Here is a 23064-nt window from a genome sequence, read left to right on the forward strand (position 1 = left end):
TTTTTTTCATTGAAATGCAAGAATTGGATTATTTCAATAGTGTAAGGTTAGGAATTACAAAGTTGCAGTTACATACTTTAAGTCTTAAAAAGTTCATTTTTATTTTTTTTCGTTGAAATGCCGTAGATTTAATATTTAATTAGCGTCTGTTGTTGCTTTAAATTTTAACTTTTACATTCTCTTGATTTTTTTAAAAGTTCATTTTGGATTTCTTTCGTTGAAATGCAAGAGTTGGAATATTTCAGTTGTGTTTTGTTGTGCTTTACCTTATCACAGTTACATGCTCTTGATTTTTCAAAGTTCATTTTGAATTTCTTTCGTGAAATGCAAGAGTTAGAATATTTCAGTAGTGTTTTGTCGTGGTTTACCATGTCACAGTTACATTCTCTTGATTTTTCAAAGTTCATTTTGAATTTTTTTCATGAAGTTACAAGAGAATGTAACTTTGACAAGGTAAAGCAAAACAAAAACTACTGAAATATTACAACTCTTGCATTTCAATCAAAGACATTCCAAACGAACTTTTAAAAATAAAGAGGATTTAACTGTGACAAGGTAAACCATGACAAAACACTACTGAAATATTCCAACTCTTGCATTTCAATGAAAGAAATTCAAACTTAACAATGAAAAATCAAGAGAATGTAACTGTGACAAGGTAAACCACGACAAAACACTACTGAAATAATCCAACTCTTGTATTTCAAGGAAAGAAATTCAAGATGAACTTTGAAATATGCAAGAGAATGTAACTGTGACATAGTAAACCATGATAAGACAATACTGAAATTTTCCAACTCTTGTATTTCAAGGAATGAAATTAAAAATGAATTTTGGAAAATCAAGAGACTATAAATGTGACAAGGTAAACCACGATAAAATACTACTGAAATAATCTAACTCTTGCATTTCAATGAAAGAAATCCAAAATGAACTTTGAAAAATCAAGAGAATGTAACTGTGACAAGGTAAACCACGACAAAACACTACTGAATTTAAGTATGTTTCATCTCATTCGAAGACATGTAAAAAAAAAAGTTGAAAAAATATATCATGTTAAAAAAATAAAAAAAACGGGAAGGGGAGGGGGGCCAAAAAGATGGAGGGAGGGGGGTGCCCTGAGAAAAAGGGATTCCTAGAAATACTAGTAAGGACAGCATCGTGGTTGAACTTTTTGTGACCCAGGGGTCCTTGAATGACCTTTATAGGCGCGGGTAAATACGAACGTCTTTAATCAAATCCCCTTTGATGAAGGTACATGAAGGTGAGTAGGCTCAACTTTTGAAGTTTAATTGAATAGGGAGTGGTTGAGTAGCCCTAAAGGCCTACGGTAAAAAAGAAGATACACCATACCCTTGGGCTTTAATTAAGGGCTGCATTTTTCCTAGGTTTTGTTCCCTAGATTATGAAAAATATTTTTTTTGGTACTTTCACTGAAAAGTGTATTTCTCAAATTTTCATCGTAAATTCAAGAAATAACAACGAAATTTCCCTCCCTATCTTTTGAAAATTACTTACTTGTTTGTAAGTTGACGCCACTGCTCATATCATTTAGTCAACTATTAGGATCCTGAATATTCTAAAATGGATTCTATTGACGTTATATAGCTAAAAATATGTCATAATTTGATTAGTAAGCTGCAGTTGATTTTCAGAGTTTAGTACCACTGAATTTAGGAAAGCATGATCTTATTTTTTCAGAAAATAAAATTTGTCGATGGTTGTCATCAAAATGACGGTTCTCAGTTGTAATCTGGGTGTGTCTTGTAGAATGTAAATTAAGTATTCTTAGATTTATCAACCGCACTCAGGAGCACCAGTTGAGGAACAGAGGGGGTGATGAGTAACTTCACTCTCAATAGATTTTGAAAAATACCTATTATGTAGAAACAAATGAGAGTTCAAATAGGGATAGGTCCTTTTATTAGACAGTGAAAAACAAGACTGATACAAAAGTTACTGGATATTTCAATCACATATATCAGCGATCATCATCAGCAGTGAAACTAAAATATTACAATTAAAACAAACTATATTTATACGGAACAAAATAATTGCTGCCGGGTCATAGATAGTTTTCGATCCATTGGCTTAGAGGGTTCATTAACTGGGAGCATTCAAAGTCTTCAGTTATTCAATATTGCCTAAATGGAAGATGAAATTCTAATGAAGGTGGCAGAACTTCTTCTTCTTCTCATTGCAAACGAAATGTTGCTGAATTTACAGTTATAAATTTGCTTGGTCTCTCATCCCCGATGTCTGTATTTTTCCAAGACTACACTGCCTCCTTACGACGAAAGAAACAAAAGTTCGAATAGGGATATATCCTTTTATTAGACAATGAAAAAAAAAAACGATACAAAAATAATTGGACATTGCGATCACGTACATCAGTGTGTGATTGAAATATCCAGTAATTTTCATTTCCCTATGTGTTGAAAAACGCTTTTTTTATTCTATTAAAAAAATGTCTTTTTGATACATTGAAAAAGCAATAAAAAATATAGCAAAATACCCCCTATATATATATATATATATATATATATATATATATATATATATATATATATATATATATATATATATATATATATATATATATATATATATATATATATATATATATATATATATATATATATATATATATATATATATATATATATATATATATATATATATATATATATATATATATATATATATATATATATATATATATATATATTGACGCTCCTGACTGCACTAATTAATAATATTTTTACTAAGAACTAAATTTATTTCTTGACAGCTTCATGAGTCTCTTTGTTCTTTGGTTGAGCACCTGCACTTCAAGTCTCGCGTCACTTCACTCGAAATTATGCAGTAAACAATTAAGCCTACCTTTAAACTTGCAGCTTTTAACCAAAGGAAACATCTGTATCCGCAGTTTTTCTATTTTGCTACTTTCGACCGCAGGTTCTTTCGGGTATGATTATGGTAGGCACATTAGGGTTACAAGTTAAATAATCTAGTATAGGATGTGATAGTGTTAACTTCTATTGCAATTTATGCATAGTGACTAGGCTATAGCTCTTTTTGAGCCTTATATATCCAAAAAATTAGTTTGGATAAGTTTATTTGCTGCTCGACTGTTATTAACTTAATTGTATGTTGTTAAAAAGTGTATTAGACGCCGTTTTTAACATCAAGGTATGTTTTTTGGTTGAACTTAGAATCAGCGTAGTTTATCCACTCTTTGGACCCTAATTCTCAAGAAGACAGGGGTCTATGGTTTTCACAGTAAAGATGACATAAAAAAGATGTTTTACAACTTCTGGGAAAAAGATTTTTGATTTTTCTTATTAACAATACAAAATAAATGTACATTTTTTTAATATCATGGGGAAAATACCCCTCTTCCCTAACCGGTACTAGCAGTGTCCCAATATTAAATTAGATTTTTTTTTGCTATTTTCATTGAAAATATGGAAGATAATAAAAAGAATTGGGTACTTGTCTGTTAGCCAGTACACACTCGGGAATTTGGATCTGTAAAATCAGACGATAACCGTTTTGTTGCTGCTTGTATACCAAGACAATTAGCTTCGGCTCAGTGGAAAACTACATTGTAGCTATATTTTAATAAGTATTTAGTTGGTATTTTGGTATGGTTAAATTAGGTTACATTTTGCATGCAGCCCTGCGACACTTAACCCCCAACCCCCCTGATGTGCAAATATACAGTCCGAATTTTATATATCCTATCTATCTCCCAAGCGTCTCAGTTGTTTCAACCCTGTACCTGTAGATCCAAATTCTCGAGTGTGTACTGGCTAACAGATAAGTACCAAAAATTGTTCCAGCGTCTAGGTTTTCTCAGTAAATTTTACCCCCACTCATAAATGGATATGGATTGACAACTTTGATTAGATCCTTTGATTCCTTCTTTCAAATTAAACACTATCATAACAACCCTCCCCACTCCCAGGGGCGGATCCAGGATTTTTTTTAGGAATGGTACAAAATAGGTTGATCCAATAAAATTGCATTGGGGGCAAGTTTAATTAACGCAACCTCGCGTTAATTAAGTAAATTACAGTACTTTAGACTATCTTAAGGGGGGGTGCGCCCCCCTCGCCCCTCCCCTGGATCCACCACTACCCACTCCAAAAAATGTCTCGATGCAGCTATGGATGTCAGAAGTTTAAGAGGTAAAGAGGGCAATCCCCCTCTCCTGAGAAGCAAGAAGACATTAAAATAATGTTCGAAAAGAGAAAATCAGAAATATTTCCATTTGAACATTGGTAAAAACAATGCATCTGATAGCACCCCCTCACGGGAAATTTACTGGTGGTACTCATGGATATAGAACTAGGCTATATCCAGAAGTTTGTTGATTTTATTGGCAGAGTTGTGGGTACAGCCAAGGAATAACCTACACCTGGCCCCATCAGAAGGGGGCGCTGGGATATAATAGTCACGGCAGTTGCCATTATATTTGTAAACAGTATTGAATGTTGAATCGAATAGAACAAGGCCTCACTCTTGACGCTAAAGTTCGAATTTTGTTTGAATCACAAAGGCCGGTTAGTTAGAATAGATAGCTCTTTTGAAAGTACTAAAAAAAACTTTACCGTAAAGAGTGAGGTAATGCAAATTTCGTTTTAATTATTCATATACGGTGAGCCAAAATCAAAGCTGCATTAATTCAAAAACGTTCAGAAATTAAATAAAAAAACAAGTTTTTTTTAATTGAAAGTAAGGAGCGACATTAAAACTTAAAACGAACAGATAGTTAATTAGAATAGATAGCTGTTTTGAAAGTACTAAAAAAAAACTTTAGCGTAAAGAGCGAGGTATTGACTAGGGAGCAAACCCCTCATATACGTAATAATTTCTGTTCGTTTTAAGTTTTAATGTTGCTCCATACTTTCAGTTGAAAAAACTTGTTTTTTTATTTTCTGATCGTCTTTTAAATAATGCTGGGAAATCCGTTGCCCCATTCATATAAATGTCTCTTTCCCCAAGGACATGTCCTCCATGGTAAGATGCCCCTAGCCCGCTCCTCCGACCTCCCCCCCACCATAAAAAATACCTCCTGAAATTGTCTGTATATTTCCCATTAACCAATACTAATATGTAAACAATTGGGCAAAGTTCAAAACTTGCAGCCCTTCCCCCGGGAACTGTGGGGCATTAAGTTATCCTCAAAGACATATTTATTAAATTTTCGACTATGCTGAACAAAATGGCTATCTTAAAATTTTGATTGGGTGACTTCGGGAGAACAATGAGCGTAGGAGGGGGCCAAGTTGCCCTCCAATTTTTTAGTCACTTAAAAAGGGCACTAGAACTTTTAATTTCTGTTCGAATGTGCCTATCATGATATTCTAGGACTACTGGATCGATACTATCACCCCTGAAAAAAAAAAAAAATAAACACGTATCCGTGATCTTTCTTCTGGCAAAAAATACAAAATTCCACATTTTTGCAGATAGGAGCATGAAACTTCTAGAGTAGGGCTTTCTGATGCGCTGAATCTGATGGTGTGATTTTCATTTAAGTTCCATGACTTTTAGGGGTTATTTTCCCCTTTTTTCGAAAATAGGGCAAATTTTCTCAGGCGTGTAACTTTTGATGCATAATATTAAACTTGATGAAACTTATATATTTGAAATTAGGATAAAAATCTAATTCTTTTGATGTATCTATTGGTATCAAAACTCCGTTTTTAGAGTTTCGGTTACTATTGAGCCGGGTCGCTCCTTACTTACAGTTCGTTAACACGAACTGTTTGATACAGCGTAAAATTGAGCTAGTGGCGTATAATAAACAGGTACCATTACGGTTTCCAGACATGAATAGATGTAAGCAGTGGCGCCAACATGTTGAGGAGGTGGGGGGGGGGCAGGTAAATACACTTGCCCATTTTCCCTTAGTTTTGCCCTCCCCCTAGACTTTGCAACAGAGTAGTGTCGAATTTTCGTAACTTGAATTACCGCAATAGAGTCGTGCCCAGGTTCTAATAACGAGGAACCTAAATGTGAAATTTCATGTTCAAGCATGTATATTCAAACATTCAATATAATCCTAAATGGAACGCAAATTAGGTCTATTATGCTACCCTTTTCATTGCCGGGTATACGAGTCAATTTAACTTTTTTGTTCTTTTTTCTAGTTACTGACAAGTTTGGACGTGCCTCTGTTGACTATCCACTTGATGATATTGCTATCTTTGGACTCTCAGTGTTTCTGTAGGTTTTGTTGACTGTAGTTCAAGTATTCTTAATTAGTGGTCCTAAGTGCTGAAAATGTCTTTGTTGAAAATATCGCCGTTTAAAGCATTGAAGTCACTACCAGTTTATGCAAATGTTACATCAGGGTAAGTTGTTTTGCTACTATATTTTATACCATAAGATTACCTTTCTGATAAGGTATGTTAAAACCTGGGTATCTTCTTTTTTTTGGTATGAAAGGGCTATATTCGTAACTAGTAAATATAACAAAACCTGAACCAAAACTTGTTAAGGTAAATAGTCACCCCACTAGGCCAACATTTATATTAACCTATGCAAGGTGACGACACTTAACCACACAAAAATAGTAATAAATAAATAAACAATTTGGGACCTCCCATCTGCAATCCATTGTACCATTTTTTTTATTATTTTTTTTTTAAATAAGTAACGAAGCCAGAAAGCTCCGCAGAAGCTATCATTTTTGTGATTGGCAACTTCAAAAGGAAACATGTTAAATAAATAAAAGTAGTACCATTAGATTCCTTTTTTTCACTCTTTCCAAATGTCGTATTTGCATTTCTGACAATGTACCCCCTCTCTCCTGATGATCCCTGATATAGCACTAGGATACATACATAACTAAAAGAAAACAATAAAATTCTCGCCTTGTAATATGCAACCAGGGGCGTAACGTGGGGGGAGGGGTAGACACACATTTTCATGTCTTCAACCAGTCAGTAAAATAGTAGAAGAAACTGGATTTAACCGAGTCGGGACTTGACTGGAGCAATCCGTTGTACGACGCAATTGAGATGAAAAACAACGAAGAATTAATGATTGGGGCTATATATAGGGTCATCGGGGGGGGGGGGGGAGGGGTCATTTTCAAGATGTGAATTTAATACATGGAAAGAGCATTAAATAAGGAATATTATGGTACTATTCTATTTTAGTAAGATGTTTTCTTCTTTGGTGCCGCCAAACAAGGGTAAATATAGGCTATACCAAATCATATTATTGAGTTTCAAATAAAGTGAATATACCATTCGATGCCTTTTTTTATGCTGATTACGAATATAACAACCATTTTAGTCCCCCCCTATATATGCCAATTCAGGGTATATATTTCTACATTAGGGGGGGGGGTAAAGTTTAAACTTACCTCCCATTTACATCAGAAATAAAATTTGCAAACACCCCCCCCCCTAATGTAGAAATATATATCCTGAATTGGCATATATAGAGGAGGGGGGCTGAAAATCATTTCCGATAGAAATGATTATTATATTCGTAATCAGCATAAAATAAAGGCATCGAATGTTGTATTCACTTTATTCCTAACTCAATAATATGATTTGGTATATATTTACCCAAACAAGAAGGGTGCCTACCCAAGGGCGTATCCAGGATTTTTGTTGGGGGAGGGGGTGCAAATATTTTCAGTTCCAATAAATTAGGATGATAAAATTCTAGATGATGGGCCGGAAAAAAGGACAACTTGAAAAAAACATACATATTTATATAGCCAGGGGCTATATCTGGCCCCATCAGGGTGGAGGATCTGTGCCTCATTATATTTGGAAAGGGGATTGAAGAGGAAGTCAAATTGTATATTTTCTTTCTTATCTAATTTCTATACAGTAGGTAACCTTAACCGTATCTAGGGCCTTTAATTCAGGAAAATGTTGAGGAGGGGCAAAATATATTTTTCAAAACTAGGGGGCGGGGTAATTTTGTTATTTCCTCATTGTTTTCAATAAAAATATTTAAACAAAGTACTTCCCAAATCTTGGGGGGACGTTGGCAAACTTGAAAAAAAAATATTGACTTGGGCCAGTCAACGCAAAAATCACGATAGACTTTTGTGTTTATTGTTTAATGTGTCAATAAAAAAAATGTGTCACTGTGTCAATGAAACCTTCGCAAGGGTCATCTGCACGGCTGTAGCTGGTATTGACAGAGGGAAGTATCCAAAAACGACTCTATATACCTCAAAATTTAAAGCAAGAAGATTGTCCAAATTTGCCCAATTTAGTTTCTAAACTATTACATTTTCATCCTATTTTGTTTTATTTCATTAGCATTAACGAAACTTCACTTATCATGTGTTTACTAGATACTAAACAAGTACCGCAACGTTAATGTAAATTTTAATGGAGAGCGAAAATACCGGAAAGTAATTTTTTGTTTTTCTATTAATAATGACAAACTTTTTTGTATCAGAAAGGGTTTTCTTGACACCTAAGATACAACAAAAGAACTTTTCATATGGCTTTGGAATAAAACGGAAGTATCTCGAAAGCGTAATAAGATAGCAGAAAAAGGATACATCCAGTGGTGCCTGTTGGGGGTAGGTTATGTATGGCATAGATTTTGAAAAATTAATTTTTCCTCCCCTCTAAATTTTGGTGAATTCGTGCCACTGTTTGCATCATTCGGTGGAATTAATCTGAGGTGAGGGGATACATCTGACTTACAAAATATGTTACATTAATGCAGGGCAATTTCCAGGATTTTTTTTAGGGGAGTGGGAAGGAGTTTTTTTACAAAAGTATTTTTCGGGGGGGGGAAACAAAAAAACTCATAAAAAGTTTGTTTATATTCATTTTGTAAAGTTTTTGTGAGTCGGACAAACATTTCGGGGGCGGGGTTCAACCCCCCCCCCCCCCTGGATACGGCCTTGCCTTAATGCCTTCTTGTATGTGTCTCTGCTTCAACTAGCTATTTGCAAAAAAACTAACAGTAAAATTTGATATTCTTGTATTCAGTGCAAAACATTTTTCGTCATTAGCTCATCATAGAAAAAGGGGACGGCAACTTTCAATTAGACGGAAATGTGTTTTGCACATCCTGGCGATTGGAATTCAAAAAATAAATTACACCTGTCTTCCGTATCGACATCCGCTGGGATGCAACCAGTAAAGCTGTAAAAAAAAAAAAAAAAACTTTAAACTTTGAAGGTATTTGAAGCCGAAGGTATTTTAACCACACGAAAAGCGTGGTTCAATCCTGTTTTCTAGGGCTACAATGAGATAAGGTTGAGATGGCTAAGGCACTTTCTGCGGATGAAGGAAACGCAAAGCAGCTCATCCGCGCTTGGGGTGGGAGGATTTCGTAAAATAAACAAAAAATCGCGAAGAAAGGAAACGAGGACAATTAACAGCCAGTTAATTGTCCTCGTTTCCTTTCTTCGCGATTTTTTGTTTATCATGATTAGCCAGTGTGGTCTCAGAAATTATTTAGGATTTCGTAAAGAAAGATTGGTACTTTCCCATTACATGGGCCTTTACAAGGAAACCAGTCACGAAAAACTAGTTTTTGACGGGTTAATTCAAGACACCGCTATAAAGTAATGGGATGCATAGCGTGGTTTCCATTGCGTATACGATATTTAAACTGTTGTTTATTGGGGTTTAGGGGGGGGAAGGTACCTAGGTAAGGTTAGGTTACGTATTTAATATATGCAATGCTTTAACCAATGCTTTAATGTGGAAATGTATAGCCCAAATTTGTTTATAAACTATTATATATTCATCCTATTTTATTTTATTTCATTAGCATTAACTAAACTTGACGTTTTAGAAAGGCCCATATTGCGTAGATTGTTGGCCTCAGACAGCTTGGTGCTACGGTGAGTTGTTAGTAGTAGTGATACTTGTGTCTTGTAGCCACCACCCTCAAGTTCAGCATTATATTAAATAAGATAAGATATAAGATAAGTTTTATTCTTCATTAAATACACATACAATATTAGATGTTATAAATCCCTCAAAGGCTCATTGGCCTGTACAAAGAGGGAAGACATATGAATTACATACTCAAGGATAAAAACAAAGAAAATTTAAAATGATCACTAACTCACATATGAAGGAGAAGAAAAGAAAATATAAATAAAATAGAAACTATAGAAAAAATTAGAATACGTAACCTAAACTAACCTAACCAAAATACTAACTAAATATCTAATTCAAATACAGCTACAATGTAGTTTCCCACCGAGCCGAAGTCATTCTGTGTCCATTGACGCACTGTTTTGTTTTGGGCAGCTCCCCCTTATCCTGAAAAAGTCTAATTGCCTCTTAATGCCTCTTCTTCAGTCCTTGGCAAATCCCAGAATTGTCTTTTTAACATCCATGGTCAGGCACTATTTCCTATAACACAGATCGCAAACTGAATGAATTTCAGCCCATGGTCTGAAAAATCGGTATTTTGTTTTATTTCATTAGTATTAACCAAACTTCACTTCTCGACAGAACTTGAGTGTGGTGACTATAAGGCACATGTATCGCAGTAGTAGTAGTATTTTTAAAGCAGGACTGTGAAGTTTGTAAATTTTAAGTTATTATCTCTGACTTCAAAGACGATTGCAGGGATTAAGGATACCAACCCTTGGTACCCGATTCTCGAACACTAAAAACATGTAAAAGTACAAAATTTATGATATTTAGTGATATTGTTTGCAAAACTAAATTTATCGAACTTCCCACCCCTCCCCGTGCAAAAAGTTTGCAGGTCTCTCCCCAGGAAAAATGTCTCTCGGTGCCTTTATCCAACTCCAAGAGTCCTAGAACTTTTAATCAACTCTCATTCTAGAAATCTTGGAAAGACTAGCTCGAACTCTATCTCATTTAATTTTCGGGCGCACAATTCTTGACTTCTAACGTTCTACGTGCCAAACTTGAACTTCTGTTTTTAATAGCACCTTGTACCAACCCAATTTAATTGAGCAATGTTTACTATGCAACAGTAGTTATTAAATACTTGTAAAAATATTTTTTGGATCTTTATTAAAAAAGGAAAGAAAAAAGAACAGAACACAAATAACTTGACCAGTTTCAAATCCCTCGTGGAGCTTTGGTTTAATTGAGAGTGGAAGCCTTAATATTGAAGCTCATAAAGCAGGTCCCAAATTGTAATCATATAAAGTGATTTTTGTTTGTAGGGAGACGCGGGAGGTTATATGTAGCTAGGGAAATATGAGCAAATGAGATTTGAGCCAATAAGGGGGTTTAACACCCCCTCCCCCCCCCCAAAAAAAAGTTTTTGCGACTCGTAAAAACTTAACAATAATGCATAAACAAATTGTTGATCGGTACTGTTCTATTAGCCAGGCAACACGCGAGAAGTGAAGTTTGGTTAATACGAGGGAAATAAATCAAAATATGATGAAATTATAATAATTTAGAAACAAATTTGGGCTATATATTTGCACATTAGGGGGGGGGGTAAGGGTAAAGCATGGCAGTGACCGGAGTTTACCCCCCCCCCCAGAGATTAACCTCCCCAGAAAATACCCCCTCCCCGCGGAAAATACTCCCCGGAAAACACCCCCCCCCCGTGGAAAATAACCCCTTGGCAAATACCCCCCACGTAAATACCCTCTAGAAAATACCCCCCCTCCCTGGAAAATAAGGCTTTCCAAATTTGCGAATTTTATTTGATTTTTTTTTTTATTTTCGTAGGGGGAAGGAGTTTTGGCACTTGTATCTTATGTGCCACTCACTCAAGCTTACGCTATGTAAAACTCGAGAACACACCGGTTTCTTCGTTAGTTTTTTTCAGCGACAGAATACGACAGAAAGACAAGTGACAGAATATATGGGAAATATATAATTTGGGCTTTATATTTGCACATAAAGGGGGGGGTAAAGTATTCGGACAGTTTGAAGTCAGAAACAATTCCTTAGGTAAGCCTATATGGCCACTAAAAAATTACAGAAGAATAGCGAGGTACAGAAGAATAGGAGAAAGTAAATGTTATGTTTCATTTAAGTGTTTTTTCCAAGTGTTACGTGTTTTTTTTCAATGACCGTATTTCTAAGTATTAAGTACAATTATTAGGTTAATGTAGTGTTTCATTTAAATGGATTATGATGATCGCTGATCAAAGTTTATGTTATTTGTGCCTTTCATTGATGTTATTTTACTGTGTTCATGGCCGTATATTTGGTTTTAAAATACACTTATCTATCTATCTATTTAATATGCAGAGCAATTGTACCAAACACATTCAACATGTAGACCCGCTATTCTTTACCCCCCCCCCCCCTAATTTGCAAATCTATAGCCCAAATTTATTTCTAAGATAACGAAGAAACTAACGAAAAAACGGTTTGTTCTGGAGTTTTACACAGCGTAAATTTTACGAAAAAGATATTTTCTGGGGGGGGGGGGGTATTTTCCAGGGGGGGGGATAAAGGCCTATAAACAAAGCATAGCGTGCCCTTTTTAATAGTCGAAAGTGATCGAAGGGCAACTAAGTCCCCTCTCACGACCACCATTTCCCCAAACACATCCAATCAAAATTTCGAGATAGCCATTTTGTTCAACGTTGTTGAAAGTTCTTGAAATTTGGTCTTTGAGGATGACAACCCCCTCCCAGCCCTCATGGCAAGGGTTATAAGTTATGCCCTGGGGTCATATAAGGTGTTTATAGAAAGCTTTGTCGTAGAAGAGGTGTTTATAGAAAGCTTTGTCGTAGAAGCTTCAAAAAGGGCTCATTCGATTGGAAATTGAAAGGGCTTGTGCCCTTTTTAATTGTCGAAAATCATTGCAGGGAAACTAACCCCCCCCCATTTACGCCCACCATTTCCCAAACACATCTAGTCAAAATTTTGAGATAGGCGTTTTGTTCAACATAGTTGAACATTATGTCTTTGATGACGACACTCTCCCCACAGCTCTCAGGGCAAGGGTTGTAAGTTATGCCCGGTGCATATAAGGATTTTTATAGAAAGTATTGTCGTAGAATCTTTAAAAAGGGCTCATTCGGTGGGAAATTGAAAGGGATAGTGCTCTTTTAAATAGTCGAAAGTAATTGAACGGCAACTAACCCCCTCTCACGCCCATCATTTCCCCAAACGCATCCAATTAAAATTTGAGATAACCATTTTGTTCAACGTAGCTGAAAGTTCTGGAAATTACGTCTTTGAGGATGACAAACCCTCCACAGCCCTCAGGGCAAGGTTGTAAGTTATGCCCTGAGGGCATATAAGGTTTTTATAGAAAGCGTTGTCGTATAAACTTCAATAAGGACTCATTCGATTGGAAATTGAAAGGGCTACTGCCCTTTTTAATAGTCGAAAGTGATTGAAGGGCAACTAACCCCACTCTCATGCCCACAATTTTCCCAAATACATCCAATCAACATTTTGAGATAGCCATTCTGTTCATCGTAGTTGAAAGGTCCGAAAATTATGTCTTTGAGGATTAAAACCCCCCACAACCCCCAGGGCAAAGGTTGTAAGTTCTGCTCTAGGGGCATATAAGACTTTTTATAGAAAGTATTGTCGTAGAAACTTCAAAACGGGCTTTTTGGCATTTTGTTGAACGTAGTTGAAGGGGCAGGAAATTACATATTTTAGTATGACATCCGCCCCCCAGTCTTCAAGGCTAAGGTTGTAAATAATGCCCTTTGGGAATATAAGGTTTTTATAGAAAGCGTTGTTGTAAAAACTTCAAAAAAGACTCATTCGATTGGAAATTGAGAGGGCTATTGCCCTTTTTAATAGTCAAAGGTAATTGGAGGGATAATCTACCCCCCCCCCAGACCCATCATTTCCCCAAACATTTCCGATCAATATTTTGATATAACCATTTTTTCAACGTAGTTGAAAGGTTTTGTCGTATGTCTTTGAGGATGACAACCCCCCCCCATAGCCTTCAGAACAAAGGTCATAAGTTATGCCCTTGGGGCGTACAAGGTTCTTATAGAAAGTTTTGCCGTAGAAGCTTCAAAAAGGGCTCATTTGATTGGGAATTGAGAGGACTAGTGCCTTTTTTAGTAGTCAAAAGTGATCAGAGGGCAAATGACCCCCTCCCCCAAACGCCCATTATTTCCCCAAACACTTCCAAGCAAAATTTTGAGACAGCCATTTTGTTCAAATTTTTTGAAAGGTCTGGAAATTATGTCTGAGGATAACAAATCCTTATGTCTGAGGATAACATAACAAATCCCCCCCCCTTCTACAGCCCCTACTTTCACCAAACGCATCTGATTGAAGTTATGAGATAGCGATTTTTTTTCAAAATAGTTCAAAGAACATATAATAATGTCTCTAGGGCTGACAAAATCCCCCAGTACCCTGGGGTTGGGGTTGTAAGCTATTTTATGAGGGCATTTAAGTTTTTTATTGAATGGGCGGTCGTATAAACATCAGATGGGGCTTATTTGATTTGAAATTGGAAGTTATAGTGTCCTTTTTAAGAGTAAAAGTGATTTAAGATCGAACAGCCCCCCCCCTCCACGTTCAGTATTCGTTTTTCCATGTCCAATAAAACTCTGAGATAATAATTCGATCTATCATAGTTGAAGGTTTTGGAAATTATGTCTGTGAGGAAGACGACCCTCCCCCCTACAATTCTAAGGGTAAGGGTTCTAAGGTATGCCCTTGGGGAATATAAGGTCCTTATAAAAAGGGTGGTCGTGTTTGCTTTGGAGGGGACTCATTGGATTGGTAATCATAAGTTCTATTATCTTTTTTAAAAGCCAAAGTAATCAGAGTGCAGGTAAGCTCCCCCCCCCACACACACACACAAACATGTCGTGTTTCCTGAGATGTATCCAATATGTATTTTTAGACAGTCCTTCTATTCAAAATAGTCCAAATATCATATAACAAGGCTTTTGAGGTTGATACAAACCACCAGAGCCTAAGGGTGAGGGTTTTAAGTTATGCCCCTGGGGCATTTAACGTTCTTATGGAAGAGATGGTTGTATAATCTTCAGAGGTGGCTCATTTGCTTGACTTGGAAGTTCTAGTTCCCTTTTAAGAGTCAGTACTGATGGATGTCATGTAGCCCCCCGCCACCCAACTACCCCTCTTTTCACCAAATGCATTTGATTGAAATTATGCGATGGCAATTTTGTTTAAAATAGTCCAAAGAACATAAAAATGCTTCCAGGGTCGGCACAACCCCCCAGAACCCTGATACAAGGGCTTTAAGCTATGTCCTGGGTGCATATAAGGTTTTTACGGAATGAGTGGCCATGTTAAATTCAGATAAGTCTCATTTGATACCAAATTTGAAGTTAAAATTCTCTTTTTATGAGTCAAAGGTATTTGAGAGACCCCCCCCCCCACGTCCATCATTTTCCATAAAAATATATCCAAACACAATTTTGAGACATCTTAGCATTGTTGAAAGGTTCAGTAATTATGCGTAGCAATAGTTGTAGTAGCAGTAGTAGCATTAGTACCAGTATGCAAATAGCACCTTTTTTTCAACATTTCCTTCAATACATGATGAAGTTTTTTAATTAACCCTATCGATCGCTCCTGATGTATTTCTCAAACGTTCTCTTAACAACCTATGTGGGCATAGTGTGTTTTGACTTAATTCAATACAGTTACAATATGGCCCAAAATTTTCGCCTCAATACACTTAGGTTTATTAGTTGTAGTAGTAGCACTACTAAATATAGTGGTAACATTAGGAGTACAGTTAATAGCAGGAATCATAGTTTAAGTAGCAGTAGTAGTAGTAGCAGTAATAGCAATAGTAGCAGTATTTGTAGGAGTAGAAGCATTAGCATTATGATGCAAATAATGTCTTTCGGTTAGTTCAACATCCCCCACAACAAGTGTTGTAAGTTTTAATTTCACACACAAAACTGTTCCTAAGATATTATTGATATGCCCTTTTGACAACCTGCATACGGATGGTAGGTTGTCATCCGTACGACAGAAATATTCTCTGAAAATTGCGCCTTCATATCTTCAAAGGTTGTGGATTTTGAGCTAGCCAGAAGACACTGTGTTTATTCATTTAATCCTGCTTCTACAGTTACTGTAACTAACGATACTAAAGGCATTAAGTTTAAACTTTTAGGGACCGTTTAGGAGGTGTTTCAATTAAACGAAAAAACTATATGCATAAGGGATTAAAAGGGCATATAAGGACATAGGCAGCGATGCTCTATCATAGCTAGTAATACTATTGATATTTTAAAGAATCAAATTTGATTGAAAATTAAAAGTTCCAGTGCCCTCTTAAGAGTCAAAAATTATTAGAGGGCAATCAGCCCTCATCTTTAGCTCATAATTTTCCAGACACTTCCAATCAAAATTTTAAGACAGCTATTTTGTTCAGCATAGGTGAATGGTCTAGTAACTGTACCTCTAGGGTTGTTGGGTAGGTCAACCCCCCATAGTTATGTAATTTGCCAATTATGCTAAATAACCAAATGTTGCTTTAAAATTAAATCAAAACACTCTGTTTGTATGCTGGTTGCCAGTAAGACATCTTCGCAGTATACCAAGAACGACTGAGGGTATTAAGTTCAAATTTTCGGGGCTACTTCTATTACTATTTCTGCTCTTAAGATTTTACTAAATCAAAAGAGTGTAATCGTATCCAAGCTGTGAAATAGCAAAGATATAAATTTTTAGGAATGGTATTAAATTTTATTTATCAAGTCAGCTAGAGAACGTATATGACTAAATTAAACACTACTATTTTTGTCATGATTTTCAAAACAGTTTATGTTGTTAAAAATTGCAGAAAAGGTTTCTCCAGCATACAAATAGCAGGTCAAAGTATAAATTCTTAAAGGAAAACCGGAAAGATTCAAACAATTATTTACTTTTTCCCTGAAAAAGACTATGTCAATATAAAACAAGCAGAAATTAATTAAAAAAAACTTTTTCCACAAAATAAGTTTTTCAAAAAAAGTAAAGAACTCCATTAAACCAAAAATGAACAAAAATAGAATCAAATAATCTACCAAGCATAGAACTACCACAGATCAGTATCAATAAATAAATGAAACCCGAAACGAACGAAAATTAAAACAAATAACAGATTAATATGAGTGGGGTTCAAAACCCCTCTGCTTTGTAAAAGCCAGAGTATAATTCGTACTTTGCTGAAAAAATTCTTTTAAATGTTTTCACTTTTATAAATACATTCTAAGACCACTCAGGCTATACATGACAAATAAAACTAAGAGAGGAAAGAAAATAACAAAATGAAAAATAAAATAAAAAAAGGTGAAAAAAACGAGGATTTTGTCAGCCAGTGGCGGAACATGAAGAAGAAGAAATAAGCAAATATTTCGACAAGGACCTCCACCGAGTCGTCCTCAGTGCTATACAAAACAAACAAAAAAAAAAAACACAAAAAAGAAAACAAAACAAAAACAACCCAACAAAAATCGAACCTTTCGAAGTTTCCCTCACAACGCCAGAACAAAAAAAACGGAACTGAACGCCAGAGTTTTTTTTTTGTTCTGGTGTTGTGAGGTAAACTTCGAAAGGTTCGATTTTCGTTGGTGTCTTTTTGTTTTCTTTTTTTTTTTTTTGTTTAGCACTGAGGACGACTCGGTGGAGGTCCTTGTCGAAATATTTGCTTATTTCTTCTTCTTAATGTTTCGCCACTGGCTGACAAAATCCTCGTTTTTTCACCTTTTTTTATTTTATTTTTCATTTTGTTATTTTCTTTCCTGTCTTAGTTTCATTTGTCACTTTTATAACTTTAAGAAATTAAAAATTAATTAAGATTTTAAGGAATAAATATCAGCATATGTATATTAAACTGACAATGCAAATTCATTTGATTTTTTTTCAGTTGTATATTTTCAGTTTTATGTTTTATATTTGCGACTAGCGGAAAGGCACCAGAAAAATATTCACGGGAAGGCAAAAATTGACTAAACTTAATCCAGGCCAATAGTGGCAAGTGCTCCCGGATGGTGGTTTCCAGTGCCAGATTCAAACTGTTACGTCCATGGCTGTAAAACAATATCCTAGTCTTGTGGTCGCACTGTAGGTTTGACCTTCGCTCAGTTATACAGGACCCGGAGTTCGAACCTGGCTGTTGCAACACATTGCAGGGCCAATGTGAGAACCTTGGTAGTCAAGAAGCGTCGTTAATCCAATAAAAATACAGAAGAATATCCTACAAATTTCACTGTTTTCCTTATTTTGTAAATCAGTACGTTACCGAAATAAATACCATTTTTGAAAACATTGCAGAATCACAGCTGAGATTCTGTAACTAATGTCAGTTTATTAATATAAGCTGATTAGGACAATGATTATGACGGGCTCAGCAAATTCAGTTGATACTCAAGCCACAAATACCCATTGCCTCCAGAATTGGGACAGTAGAAGCATGGCCCACAATAAAAGAAAGACTCTTTCAGTTGATATTTGCAAAAATTTGCACTAGTCTTCCCGCACCCCCTCAAAAATTGCATGAAAATTGCGTCAAATTTTACTGAATTTGGATACATAGGGACACGGTTCGGTACTGGTGCGTTATATGGACACTTTTATATATTGTACAATGAAACCAGTCTCGAAAAACCCGTCAAACAGGCTATTCTCCAGAGACCGCTATACATAAATGACTGCAAAGCCGTGGTTTCTCAATGAGTTACAATATTTAAACAATTGTTTTTTGGGGGTTTAAGGGGGGCAAAGGTACCTATTTTTAGGTTAGGTTACGTATTTAATATATGCTATTCTTTACCCCCCACCCCCGTAATGAGCAAATATATAGCCCAAATTTGTTTATAAACTATTATATATTCATCCTATTTTATTTCATTAGCATTAACCAAACTTTACTTTTTTGAAGTGTCCATATAATGCACCAGTAGCCTACCCACGGTTCGAAACAGAACATCAATCCATTTAGGATCGGGAAAGATCTTAGTGTTTGGACTGCTTGCACCTATGGATTTACACCAGCGTTGCCCACGCTTTAAAATAAACTGTACCAGTTTTCTGACTGAAATCGTACCGCAGCAGCAGCAGCAGCAGCAGGATTTCGGACCTTTCTTGACAGTAAATGTCACTTAGGTCCTCATTCAATGGTTTCTCAAAATATCACTTTATAAAGTTGAAAAGGGAAGTAAGGGGTGAATTGTCACTATAATTTTACACTGCACTTATATTCAACATGCACCAAATTTAAGTAACAAACTGGGCTATATCTTCTTATCTGCTCCTATGTCTTGTAAAAACTGCACTACAAGTCTACAAATTTGCATATTAAATTTTGTCATCAAAATTGTCATCCACATTCTTATATGTGGTTGTAGCCAAGTTTCCTGGATACAGGTTATATCCTATCAATAGTATTTTCCTGGCAGTGGTCAAGAATAATATGACATTATTTTAGGGACCATGGTGCATATCTAATGAAGCATTATTAAGCAGACAAACACTTGAAATCTTTTGTTGATTAAGGGAGCCTAAATTTAATTCTTCTACCAGCTTACAGAGCTTTTCAATATAAACTGGTAGGCTTAGGCTTGATAAATTCATAAGATCTGGGCTGCATAATAGGCCAATTACTAACTTTTCAGCTGCTTCTGTTTTGGAAGATTTTACAAGTCTGTCAGTGATCTGGCTTTGTGAGGTCTGATTGATCTAATTGTGATGTAGCCTCCTCTTGTTTAGCACATCAGCATAGCTTTTATAAGCTACCTGTGCCATATAGAACCCTATTTGATATTTTTCAGCTACATAGAGGATTCCTTGGTTTTGCTGCCTTACTGGGCACTAATTGGATGTTGATGAGTTACTTCCACCCCAATTGGCCCACATGTATGCTTTTGGTCTGATTTCGGCGTCTACTGTTTTAAGTGGGCACTGGTTTGACGGGTTTTTCTCTGAGCACCTCAAACATATTGACTCTTTAGCTCTACATTCTTTTTGAGTGTGTCCATATTTCTGGCACTTGTGACACTGGAGGACTCTGCAATAGTATTGGTATACCTCCTTTTTTCTTCCAAAGCACCAGATATTTGGTGGTAGGGTCCTACCCTCAAAAATAATTAATACTGCAAGGATATCTTCAAGTTTTTTAGATTCCTTATTGTATGTTTTCTGTCTTATAGCATCTTTCACAGTTGTTGGGGTTTGTAAGCTCTCCTTGATTTCCTCTATGGATAAGTTAAGAGGGATACCTTTAATTATTCCTCTTACTATAGGTTGAATTCTTTTTGTTTTTATGGTGATGTTGCAGAGTGTGCTAGTAGATAAAATCTTTACAGCCTCATCTTCACCTTGTAGATATAAAAGCATCTTCCTTCTTTCTTTCTTAACTTCAAGCTCAAATTTGGAATTCTTCAATAATGTTTGGATTGATTTTGCAATTTCATAATCAGAGGGAAGTTTTTTCCATTTTCCTCTATGATAATTTCTAATAACACTTTATAATGTTCTTGTTCTGGGATGATGCTCTGTGTAGCTTTGTTGATGTAATTTGCTTGAGGTGTTGCAGATTTCCTTTGCTTACACTTTGCAGCTGGACCTGTTTCACTGTCTGGGGACAAGTCTCTCCTTTTTGTGCCAATGTTGGGATTCTGCCCTAGTCTTGGTAATACTAATCCATTTTCATGCACAGCAATTCCTTCAATTTCCAATGGATTTCCAGCTGTTCTGAGCTCTTCATCACTGTCATAAGAGGGTAAAGCTGGATAGCACTCTTCATTGAGCACAGAATATTTGTTTGTTGTTGGGATGGTGTAGTTAGGATAAGTGGGAGGTAAAACATAACTATGAGGGACAGAGCTAGGGATATGACTTGTAGTTACACAAGTTTGAGTTGAGCTCCTTTGAATATCAGCTGGAGTAAAAATTGTTACACTTTGTCCATTGGGGAGGATACCAATTAGAGGTTGAGTGTAAGGGGGTGGAAATTTTGGGTGGGACCAGGTAAAACCTGGTCAGGTAGCTGAAACATTCAGCTAAAATCACAAATGTCAGTTTTTGTTTTAAATAGTCAAAAAAATTTTTTTTTTTTTATTAAAATCCAAACAATCACCAATACTCACAAGAAAATTGTAACTTGAAGAAAAAGATCTTTTATCCAACCGGTTTAATCTTTTCTTCTCCTGAAATCGAACCGCTGGAGATTAATCTGTGTCATTTGAATAACAGGCTAAAAATTTGCTCTAACAAGAAAAACTACTTCGATCAACTGAAACTTGAACAGTTATCTGAGTCAGAAATGAGCAAGCAAAACCAAAATATGCCGGAAAATTGGATTGTATCAAAAAATTTCCGAATGTACCGCATTGTACCAGGACCTCTAAATTGTACCAAACACGGTACAGTCATACAGCCTTGGCAACGCTGGTTTACATTACTAGTCTTCCCTTAATACTAAGAACTCACTGCAAGCACAAAGCTCCATCGGGCCAAAAGAGTTGCGCACCCTCCTCCTTCGCCCAAAACTGCCATTTAGTAATAGCTACTTAGACATTGATTTGACTAAAAACAAACAACAAGAAAAGGAAAAACATAGTAAAAACGTTCATAAAATATATAACAGGAAAATAATGAGCAAAGATAGTAAAACATTTGTGAAATACATAAAAGGAAAAAAAGCTAAAACAATCAGAAACAAAGCAAGGGCTATAAGAATGTCGACGGGTAATGGTAGTATTGTTCCCAATCCTAGGTACACTAGTGACCGCTTGCCTATTATCCTATTTTCAAGAATAAGAGGATAAATTAGTTTAAGTAGCCTAAATATTCGTAAACTTTAATAATCATCTACAATCTGGTTAATTAGCATCGAATTAAACCCATGCCAGTTTTCTCACATTATCAGACTCAACTACCCGCAAAATTGGCGTTGAAAATGCCCCAATGTTCCGGTAGTATGATGGGATTTTCATGAGAAGATTTGTAGCTAACTACCTTTCTTTAAAACCAATAAATAAAGTTTGTGGTAGACACGCTACCCTATTGTCATGGACCAGCGCTTGGCTTTTAAAGCTTAATAAACATAAATAAGAAGGCAATGTAATCTACCCGTAAGTGCGCCCAGACTACCCATCCTCCTATTCATATCCAATGAACCGAATAGACAAGTTTACTAGAGTCATCGTAAACGTGAAGAAAAAAAATAATATCTCCGGGAGGAGTCTAGTGCGTGGTTTTTGAGGCACGTGTCCCCTCCCAGGAGGTTGAAACTTGCACTAATTACTGGAGTGACTTGGTAAAAAGTATCAACGTGGGGCAAGTTTCGTTTGTGCCTACAAACAACAGTTTTGTATTAACCCCTGGCCCCTGGTTACCTTATAAAGTTATTACGGGTTGATTTCAGAGGTCTCCACGGAAAAATTTGAAAATTGCAGTAGTTTGTTGAAGAAATTACTGTTTTGGTGTTTCAGCCAATACCCCTCAGAAAACGCTCTAACTATCAGGACTTTGTCCATCACCTTAAGCAAGAATTTGTTCTGGGGGTGGGGGGACAAATTAAAAAAGCAAAAATAGGTACTTGTACATTATACGGTACCCACGAAAGAAGTCAAGTTTGGTTAATGCTAATGAAATAAAATAGGGTACTGGTGCATTATTACCACTGTATATAGATAATACTATTATTATATATAGATATATATAGATAATATCTACGGTAATGTTTATATATAGTGATTATAACTAAACCAGCGCTATAAACTGTACAAGGAATGCAGACGTGAAACCCGTCAAACAGCTATTTGCAAAGAGTACAATATATAAACGATTGTTTTTGGGGGTTTTGGGGGGGGAAGGTACCTAGCTTAGGTTACGTATTTAATATATGCTATGCTTTACCCCCCCCCCCAAATGTACAAAAATATAGCCTAAATTTTTTTCTAATCTATTATATATGCATCCTATTTTATTTTATTTCATTAGTATTAAACAAACTTGACTTCTTTCGTGTATAGCGGTGGTTTAGTTATACTGCACCAGTACCTAACATAGTATGAATATATAATAGTTTAGAAAGAAATTTGAGCTATATATTTGCACATTAGGGGGGGGGAGGTAAAGCATAGCATCTATTAAATACGTAACCTAACCTAGGTACCCCCCCCCCACCCTGAACCCC

The 23064-nt window shown here is 35.9% G+C and overlaps 1 protein-coding gene across 2 annotated transcripts in view; it reads left to right on the plus strand.

Annotated features, from left to right (window-relative positions):
- Positions 1-3044: 3044 nt before the first annotated feature.
- The window catches only part of Traf4 (TNF receptor associated factor 4), a 209117-nt gene continuing 189097 nt past the window's right edge, over positions 3045-23064 (plus strand). For both annotated transcript variants that reach the window (XM_089086228.1, XM_089086227.1), the window contains exons 1-2: positions 3045-3192; positions 6162-6365. Coding sequence is in view for 1 of the 2 variants with exons in the window: in XM_089086227.1 (XP_088942353.1) it covers positions 6295-6365 (71 nt within the window). In the remaining variant the exon portion in view is untranslated. The remainder of the gene's footprint in view (positions 3193-6161; positions 6366-23064) is intronic.

Source organism: Artemia sp. Qi Xiang Cuo, chromosome 3 (assembly GCF_049724085.1).
Source record: "Artemia sp. Qi Xiang Cuo chromosome 3, ASM4972408v1, whole genome shotgun sequence".
Classification (NCBI taxonomy): Eukaryota; Metazoa; Arthropoda; class Branchiopoda; order Anostraca; family Artemiidae; genus Artemia; species Artemia sp. Qi Xiang Cuo.